The sequence below is a fragment of the Epinephelus lanceolatus genome, chromosome 22 (assembly GCF_041903045.1).
Source record: "Epinephelus lanceolatus isolate andai-2023 chromosome 22, ASM4190304v1, whole genome shotgun sequence".
In the NCBI taxonomy this organism is placed as follows: Eukaryota; Metazoa; Chordata; class Actinopteri; order Perciformes; family Serranidae; genus Epinephelus; species Epinephelus lanceolatus.
This window is the reverse complement of record NC_135755.1, coordinates 17,621,152-17,631,044: the sequence shown is the minus strand read 5'-3', so window position 1 is coordinate 17,631,044 and position 9,893 is coordinate 17,621,152. Positions and strand designations below refer to the sequence as shown.

At 41.6% G+C, this 9,893-nt stretch overlaps 2 protein-coding genes across 11 annotated transcripts in view; both read right to left on the bottom strand.

Moving 5' to 3' along the window:
* The window catches only part of LOC117250495 (uncharacterized), a 32,207-nt gene extending 31,792 nt beyond the window's left edge, over window positions 1–415 (bottom strand). For all 9 annotated transcript variants that reach the window (XM_078164794.1, XM_078164796.1, XM_078164799.1 and 6 more), the window contains exon 1: window positions 258–415. In XM_078164794.1, coding sequence (XP_078020920.1) covers window positions 258–356 — 99 coding nt within the window. In that variant the 5' untranslated portion in view covers window positions 357–415. The remainder of the gene's footprint in view (window positions 1–257) is intronic.
* Window positions 416–486: 71 nt separating this feature from the next.
* LOC117245803 (E3 ubiquitin-protein ligase TRIM21-like) lies at window positions 487–9,760 on the bottom strand. 2 transcript variants are annotated; one of them, XM_033609333.2, is made up of 7 exons: window positions 9,499–9,760; window positions 6,128–6,708; window positions 5,938–6,033; window positions 3,385–3,618; window positions 3,109–3,256; window positions 3,005–3,031; window positions 487–2,924 (listed from the first exon to the last, which is right to left on the bottom strand). In XM_033609333.2, the coding sequence occupies exons 2-7, from the start codon at window positions 6,701–6,703 to the stop codon at window positions 2,335–2,337; spliced, it is 1,671 nt and encodes a 556-aa protein (XP_033465224.1). In that variant the 5' UTR covers window positions 6,704–6,708; window positions 9,499–9,760; the 3' UTR covers window positions 487–2,334. The 2 variants fall into 2 exon arrangements, with proteins under 2 accessions (XP_033465224.1, XP_078020930.1); XM_078164804.1 differs by having other exon boundaries at window positions 6,128–6,705.
* Between the last annotated feature and the right edge of the window lie 133 nt (window positions 9,761–9,893).

Here is a 9,893-nt window from a genome sequence, read left to right as displayed (position 1 = left end):
GCTTACACATTAACCCAATTAACAAACATCTCTCTCCATGCATGGGCTTCTTAATCTGGCCGAGATGCTCAAACTGATATAACATCACCACAAACATCACGGTGACCAAAAGTCTCTAAGATGGATAGCTGTTGTGTTTTTTTGAATCATGCCAAAACCTCAAAACTCTCATTTAAATAGTTCATACTCTGCACAGATCGTTAATAAGCGTTAAAAAAGAGCAAGAGATAAGAGTGTGTATCCATGTGTTGCGTTACCTGATGCTTTTCTTCTTTGTGCTGGTGCCTGTAAAAAGATTCACTCCCTGCCACTGATGTTCGGTGGGTAGGGCGCGCTTTTTCTGCTTTCAGTTTCATTTCTGCATAAAAGAGGGAAAATAACCCGCCAACCGCCCTGTTCTCTGCCCAGCTGTGACTCAACCACCCTGTTGCACAATACAGATTTGTTCAAATGGTGGATTAAAAAAAAAAGTCAGAAGACAGTTGATTAAATTCGAAAATGGTTATTTTTTTTATTTACATTTTTAAAAGGTATTCATTTTAATTTTATTATTTCATTTTATTTAAATATATTTTTTATTGTTTTTGTTCTGCTTTCCAAGAAGAACAAAATACTGAATGAGATACTAATAAAACATAAACATACGTCACATAGAATAGACTAAATTTTTAATGAAATATTACTATTTTATCCAATGATAATTTCTGTTTTTACACTTTCTAAAGGAAACATACCTTCCAAAGCTCCCTGTGGGTTTTTTAAAAACATGCCTTTTGAGGGTTTTTTTTTTTAAACAAAACAGCTTGTTTTCTTTAAAAATCACCAGTCAAATACATAAAAAATACAACCATTTAAATTTATATGCCCCTCCCCTAAAATAAAAACACGTCCCTACCCAGTGCTGAAAAAATATTCTTGACATGCCTCTCCCTTTTTGCACCACCCCTCCCCCCCTAATAAGTAACAAACAGGCCCTTACACATTGCACATCTGTTATCTATCATTGTTTGTGAAGGGGTCCATTGGGTCATTCATTACAGTGTAAATCCATTGATGCTGGCTGTAGCTTACTATATAATGACAAAAACTCTGTCTGTGGGTGTGTCTGTCTCTATTCCACGTTTTTCTCCTCACTGACTTCAATCCATGTGAAATTTGGCACAGTGGTAGAGGGTCATGGGAGGATGCTAATGAAGCAATATTACATCAATTGGCCAAAGGGGGGCGCTATAGCAAACGATTGAAATTGCAAACTTTGAATGGGCATATCTCATGCCCCGTATGTTGTAGAGACGTGAAACAAGAACCCATAACTTCCGGTTATATAGATTTTCCGACATTTTGAATTTTTTGAAAAACACTTAAAATCGATCTCTTCCTAGGAAGTTTGACCGATCTGTATGAAACTCAGTGAACATAATCTAGGGACCAATATCTAAAGTTCCGTCTTGGCAAAAGTTGAAAACTTACTAAAACTGAGCTTCTACAAGGCAATGAATATTGCGGAGGGCGTGGCTCATCACATAAAGGTGTATAACATCTCAAGGGTTTCACCGATCACCACACAACTTTGTAGGCATATGACCACACATAATCTTAGGGCACCCCTCCATTATTGACCCCATCAAACAAAATGGGGGCGCTAGAGAGCTAATTTCTTATCTAGGCCTAACTGCCATATCGATTTTTACTAAACTTGGTAGATATGTAGAACAGGACGCCTCAAGGTGACTGGAGAAATTTAACTCTAATTGGCAACTGGGTGGCGCTATAACAACAGAAAAATGCTTAAAAATGGCTAAAATGTGACTGATCGCTGTGGCGCCCCCTGTGGCCCAATGTTGTTGTGTTTTTCTAATTTTTGGTATGACTGAGTCATGGTATGGTATGCTGTACATAATCACGGAAGTCCTTACGAGCACTTTCCTTTAGAATAGCCAATTTTTACTGTTTCTTCTTGCAACAAACGTGATGACAATATTCAAGAAAAAGCACAGCGTAAACTGTTTATCATAAATCTGGTTTTACTTGACCTATCAACACAATTCAAACTTGGTATATAGTTTGAAATTTGCACTCTCGACAAAGTTGAAATGGATTCTCAGCAAGGCTGCGTCTTGCTGCTATGTCATCTTAAATCGGTCATGTGATTTGGATGCACCGGCACGTTTGACTCCAGAGGGTTGAAGCTCTATCCTTTTCCAAATAATTTTACTAATTCAAATTCTTCTCTATTTAGTGATTAATTATTTGTTTCAAATCCATCCAATCCTGAGCCTTAAGATTCCTCCTCCACATTCTACTGAACCCAATTTTTTGACCTCCAAAATTTCCCTAAACTGGAGCACAAACCTGCTCATCCTTCATATCCACATCCTGCTCACAGTGTTTCACAGCAGATATAACCAGAGGACCAGAGTTTTTCTCATCTTGCTTTACATGTGGACTGAAATACGGGAAGAGCTCGTCACTGAACGAACACTCAGTGAAGGAGTAGATGTGGGATTGAGCTGTCACATCGTAGAAGGACACAAGACCTTCCTCAAAGTCCACAAACACCCCGACCTTCTGAGGTTTCTCTTTAAGGGAAAGACGAACTGGTGGAGATGTCAGGGCTGCGTACTTATCGTCTTCATACAGTACGGTGACCCAGTAACCGCTATCTGGGATCAGAGAGAGTTTCCCTTTGCGGTTTGCATCGCCCCTTGCCACACCCAGGTCCCACCCCGTCTTGTTGCTGACCTCCACCTCCCAGAATGACTTCCCAGAGGTCAACCTGTTGAGCCCCAGGATGCTGGCAAACAGATCAAACCTCTCTGGAGTTTCATCTACTTCCTGGTCCTCCCCTCCATCTTTCACTTCCTTCCCATCATCAGAAAGAACAAGGCGTCGGTGTGCTGTGGTTGGATCCAGCGTTACATCCACTGTTAATTACAAGTTAAAAATAAGATCAGACAAGAAAAGCCAATTTTTTGAAAATATATCATGAGGGAGAAACACGTACCTGTAAACTTTGGAAGTCTCTGAAGTTCTGCAAAGTAAAGAAATAGTTTTAGATGAATGAAGTCAACATAGCTTTTAACACTGACCATCATTATTTAACTTTACCAGTGGAGGTCAGCTTCTCTACTTCCCGTTGGATCTGTTGCAACATGGCTGTTGTGATTTTTCTCAACGTGCCAAAAGACAGTGATGTGTCAAGCTCTAGCTCTGTCAAGTCATTGATGCTGTCCAGGTCTTGAAGAGATGGGTATCTCTGAGACAGGGAAAAGGAGAAAGACAGATGAACCAACAGGCTACAGAGAAGATCTAACCATAAAAGCCACAAAGATTTAGAGGTAATTGGATCGCATTCATTCAGCAAAAATGCCCTACTCCTCTCACCTGAAGGAAAAGGATGTGATCCTCAAGTGCAGATATATCGTCCAGCTCGAAGATGGCTTTCTCAAGCCTGTCGATCTCTTCTTCCAACTCTGTCTTGATGTGTTTTGCTTCTTTCTCCACAACCTCCCTCCTGTCCTTTAGTGGCTTAAGAGCTGCAGCCTGGGCTTCCTCTACAGTGTTAATCACTGCTGTAAACACAGCCTCAATATCCCACCACTCATTCTCCAGCTGGTCCTGGAAATACAGAAGGGTAAGGGTGAGGCCAAGCAAGCAACAACACTTGCAGAAATGTTAGGTATAACACAATATATATGGTGATCAGATCTGGGTCACTGTAATAAGTAGTCCTATATCCGATATGATCACTGGCAGTGGGACACTATAGGAACGGTCATATTGGAATTCATGTTTTTGTTCATACATCCATGGTTTCTCCACGTTAAACTTCACTGTGTAGGAACAGATCACGCCCTGTACAGTGTCGGAGTGGTCCGACAGAAGGCTACTGTAGCCGTACCCTCCTGCCGTAGACTGCCCCAGTTGTCAGCCAGTAGAACCTGACTGCCAGATGCTTTCTGATGGGTACAACTTGCCTACAGGCCGTGACAGCGTTGTGAGGCACCAACAGAGATATTGGAATGTAGCCTTGGACATCCTAAAGACTCAGACACACCAAACCAAGAAAGAACTAGTGGCAACAAAAAGTGAACCTTGTGTCACCTCAGGCTGCCTGTGTAGGATAAGGCTACACCTGAACACACCGCAAAGATTACAGCCAATGGCCAACTAGCATGTAGATTTTTGTGCCTGCTAAAGAGGAAATAACACTTAGCAGGGTAAAGACACAACCACATTTAAAGAACAAAGGATATTTATTGTGTGCCAGTGAACAGTGATGACAAAACAATTAGAAACCGTTTCTGCCAAGGAGCTCAAAGGCTGAAAAATAATCTCACCTAATATCTATGTCATGTCCTCTTGACGGCATTTCTTTTCTTTCTTCTCTTATGTTTCGTAAGCGTGCACTGAGCTGTCTCCAGCACCAATTAATTATGCTGAATTTGCTGACAAAAAAGCTGCAAGGGCCAACTACTGCAGGACACACCTCAAAAACTAGGGTTATGGACGCTAAACTTCAGCCCAACATTGACCAACAGGCAACCATCGGATTGTTGTTTCAGGGCCCTAAGGTTTGTAGGAACTGTTCCTTCGTGAAACCCTCCATATCACGGCCCCATCACTCCAAACCCAGTCTCACTGCGAAGTTGTCAAAATCCGACACTTGGGCAATGACTTGGGGCATCAGACACCTTACAAACAAAGCTGTCCTTTCACATTGGCATGATACGCGGCTGGTCGCCATTATAGTTTAACAGTGCTCAGCAGCGCCAGGAAGAAACGAAAAGAGAACAAAAGTGAAGGCAGCTAAAGTCCAAGTAGGGCGGGTGGGACCAACAAACACAAACTTTCCCCCGGAAGACTGGTGTTCACGTTCCGTAAGATTATAAAGCAAAACTCTGTTCTTTTTTCCTAAACCAAACCATGTGTGTTTGTTGCCTAAATCCAACCATATGCGTTCATTATTGAAGGTGTTTTACCGACGTAGTGCTTTTATTTTGAAAGAGACTGTATGTAAATGGTAAATTTTCTGTGCAAATGGAAGTGTATTTTGAAAGACAACAATGCATGTAATAGGCAGAACTTGACATGTTGTCCCAGAACATCAGCAGCAACGCACCCAGGGTGCCTTTCACATTGTATCTGGACGTGGAAAGTCCATTAACAAATGTCGATATATGTGATGAGGTAGGAGTGAGAATGTGTTGCCACTCCTGACTCCTCTTTCAGCCGCACACAAGCCCATCTCTCTACAGAGCTAACAGCAATACCTACCAATAAAGTTGGCAGATCGAAAGCCCATTCGTGCGACAGCCCTTAATCCCGAAAAAAATGCTTATTGCTCTGAGGTGCCATTTCTCCAAAGATACTACACACTCAAGCACATGACTACTTATTATCTGACCTTCCTATTACTGTGATCATTTAGAGGTGAAACTTGCCTCATTACATTGTTCATTTTTTCCCCAAACACCAGTTTTGCAAATGTGACTTTTTTGGTTTTGTTCCATTGCGCATATGTGTAACATTACTGGTTGCACGTGCGCCGTTTAAGGGCAGAGATCTGTTCACACTGATATGAGATATGGGTTTCTTTAAACATGAATGTGAACAGTCTAGGCAGAAAGGTCGGATCTGGGGAAATAATCAGAACTGAGCATTAAGTTCTGTAATGTAAACATAGCCTAAGCATCAACATTTCCATACTACTACACCACTGCTTGGAGACCTTTAGGTAAAGTTCATTATATCACCATCTGGCCCGAGAAGCAGCATTATCATTTGCGTGTACTATAAAAACATGTGCTGGCATGGTGTTTAACTGCCACACTGTCGCAAACTTGCTCAGCCAGTTTTCACTGACACAGTCGTCTGATAGGCTCTTTAAACCAGGCGAGCCCAGGATCAGTCATGTTTGTCTCTCTTGCAACTTACCTTGCAGCTCTTGAGAGATGCATTAATCTCATCCACCCGCGTTTTTCTCTTCTTAATTTTCTCATGTAACTCTGCCTTTGTGTTTCCAAGCCTGGCCTGTAGTCAGAAAAAGCAGGTCAAAGTCCAAACTTTGTCATTATTCGTGTACTACTTTTTGGTGATTTGAATCCAAACACATGTTTTAGTTTACCTTCTTCTTGCCCCATTCTTCTTCAGTGGAAACAACCTCCTCCTGATCTTCCTCAGTACAGCGTACACAAATGCATCTCTTCGTCTTCCTGCTGTACAGCTCCAAGGGACGTCCATGCTGCAGACAGGCCCTCTCATCCAGGTTCTCCACAGGTTCCACCAGCTTGTGGCCCTTCAGCCTTTCAGTCGAAGTATGATTCTCCAGGTGGGTTGAACAATACGAGGCAAGACAGACAAGGCAGGACTTCTTAGCCTTCAGCTTTTGCTCTGTGCAAATGTCACAGGCCACTTCGCCAGGCGCCCCGGTGTACTTATCAACGTCTTCCTCTGGGGTCTTTGTCATCTCTTCCACAAGGCTTCTCAGGACGATGTTCACCTGTGGGATTTTACTCAGATGTGCCTTGCACAGGGGGCACATGATGTCGTTGTACCTAAAGTTGAAGTCCAGACATTCCTTACAAAAGGAGTGGCCACAAGCTGTCGTGACAGGATCCACAAACACCTCCATACAGATGGAGCATGTTATATGCTTCTCCAGTGGGTGGGTCTCACTGGGCGATGCTTGAGTGGAGGTCATATCTGCTATAAGAGAGAATCATAATGTTAGTGAGTTAGCAATGTCGTGTCTCGGATTGTTATGTTTTGGCTTTGTAAAGACTTTTGGTTTGTCCTCAAATATTCATCTAAATGTTCAATGAATAATGAAGTGAGTAACTTCCCTCAGACAGTGGGCATTGTTTCCACAGGTGACAAGGTTAAGAGTAAATGTTAAAACACAGAGTTGCAATAGCACAAATAGAGACAGGGTTCCCACGGTCATGAAGTTCCTGGAAAAGTTAAGATATTGGGAAAACTTTAAATTGTCTTTTTTTAACATGGGCGGCACGGTGGTGCGGTGGTTAGCACTGTCGCCTCACAGCAAGAGGGTTCCTGGTTCGATCCCAGGTTGGGAAGCTGTTCTGTGCGGAGTTTGCATGACAGTTGTAACCTCACTAGAATCCCCCAATACTCATTGGCGTGTGCAGCTAGCTGGTGGGGGGAATGTCTAATGAGTGAGTGAAGTTAGCAAGCGCACAGTCTCCCCAAAGTGAATTTGCATTTCCTAGGATAGCGAAGGAATGAGCCCTCCTACTCTAGCTCTGATTGGCTAGTACTCGTTGTCTTCAATGGTTGAATTGGTTAGGGAAGGGGTCAACAACCTTTACTATCAAAAGAGCCATTTTGACCATAAATAACAAGGCTTTGGGGCTTTTAATGAAGGTAAAACAGCCTATTAAGTCTAAATTAGCCGATGCTAATGGTCTAAAAGTCCATTGCCTTATCCAATGATCTGCTATCGACTGAAGTGATGCAGGCACAGACAATGGACTCACAGTATTTGTGCAGCTTGTGTGTTAACACGGGTGAGTTTTTCAGAGCTGTGTTTCCCAACAGCAGAATAATGGCCAAATTTAGTTGTGGTAAAACAAAGTGTGCGAACATCTCCACACTCAAAATTGTGCCCTTTTTCATGTCACCTGGAGATAGGGTAAAATATTATGGAAAGATATTAACTTGATTGGTATAAAGGTGTGGGAACCCTGTAGAGAAGAGTTAGAATCAGTGCTTTAAGGGCTATTATGAGCTACACAGAAATATAAAGTTAAAGAATTGAATTGAGCAACACTGTGATTATTACTTCAACTTCTTATTTGAAAGAGGAAGAATGTGTTGTTTCACCAGTTGTGAATTGAGCAATTTATTGAGCTTCAACATATTTGTGCTTTATTATGCCATAAGTATGTAACTTTGTAATTTGCAAAGTCAGCAAACAAAATAATACAACATGCTAACGTTATTAGCACAAGCTTATTGTATTTTATATTGTCCAATTCAACCTAGCGACGCTATTTTGTGGAGACTTTATTGTCTTCACAATTTATTGTTTATCATCTGTGAAATTAAAGTAAATAAATGCTTTGTTTCCACTGAGGGAAATGGTTTCAGCTTATAGAAATAGACAGGAGGTCTGGGTGAACATTACTGGAGAGATGAACATCAGGCTATGGCGTAGGGTACGGCGTAAGCTCTACATTGTTGCAGAGCCTATGCCGAAGGTACGGTGTCAATTCAACACAGAAGTATAAATCCAGCAAATGCAAAGATACTGGTATCTTGTGAAACTAGACAACATAAGGCATCCATTGGTACCAACTGTGTCTGTACTACTACATACTACATGACCATTCTAGCTTGTCAGACAGGAGGCTGAATAATGCTCCAAAGTTGGGCTAAATTTTGGCGAGGGAGAAACTGGCATGGCAGTTTTCGAAGGGGTCCTTTTAACTTTTACCCAAAGATACCTGAATGAAAACAGGTTCTATGGGTACCCACACCCAACTGTTCTGGTATTAGTATTAGTGTGCACATCAGATAATTAGTAATATTAACTGTAAAATAAGAAATCAAAGCATATACTCTCATATTTATAATTTGCAGCCAGCCTTTTTACTGCAACAGCATAATCAAAGTCTTTGAATTCAGTTATGGATTTTTGGTTTTGAAGTGCCACCCCAGTGAGATTTCTAGTAGCCCCATCTGGCAACCCTTATGAAAAATTTCAGGGGGTGCCATTGAATGAAATATTACAGTTGCAGAGGTCATAAAAATTGACATTTCTTTCCAGTAATTCAATGATTTCTTCACCAGTTGCTGAGATTTTTGGATTCCAGAACACTTTTTATGAACATCAGCACCCTTGTACAGTTTAACTGGTGCATAGTCAGGAGACATTGATTGTAGAAACAAGATGTTGTGTCTTTTGTAGTAGTTACCCTGTTGAAAAGAGCCTGGATGGACAGCAGTGTTGAGGACACAGGTTTTCTTGCACAGGTAATAAGAATTGTGGGTTACTTTATGTCTCAATGGGTTTTTGTTGGACAGATTTCAAAAGTCAAGATGACGAAGCATCTCTCCGCACAACAAGGAAACGTCAGTAGAATCATCGTTGTAACTCTACACTAAGGTATTACTGATGACACACCCACTGGATAATTGTGTGTGTGTGTGTGTGTGTGTGTGTGTGTGTGTGTGTGTGTGTGTGTGTGTATGAAATCCCAAAATTAGGAAAGAAAGCATTGAAACTTACGGAGGAAACACACACTTTGCCAAACCATGCAGTAAAAATCTGTCTGAAACACCACAGGTGATCACACTGGAGTTTAATTTAGCACGTTTTAAACTCTTTAATTGTACAATAATCGAATAATACTACTAATCCCCTACAGTAAAAAGGGTTAAACAGGCTCTCAAAGTATTTTCATTCTTGTCAGTCCCTTTTTGAACAGACATGCATTTTTAAGAATATTTTTTATGATGTAAGTTGAATATTACCTTTCGATGATTGAGATGCTCCGAATCTCACAGGCTTTTGTCGGCTTCTCTGTCCACTCCCACCTTGTGTGTGTGTCCCTCCTCTGGGCTGGCCTCCTTCTCTTAAGTTTCATTTCTGTTTAAAACCTCTGCCAGTTACTTCCTTTACTGAAAGAGGCATGTCGGCAAGCAAATGAGCAACCAAATCGTCTGTTCGCCTGCTGCAGGGTGTGGTGCACGTTGAGCAAGTTCACACAGATCGAATTCTGGACCTGCCAAAAGGTTTTACTGGGACACTCACTGAGGTTTTGTGTTCACAGCTCTGCGTATTGCTCAATGTTTGACTGGTAGACTTAAAGTGATCACTCTCCATACGGTTCATTGACATCTTTCGAGGCAAAAGTACACTCCAACAA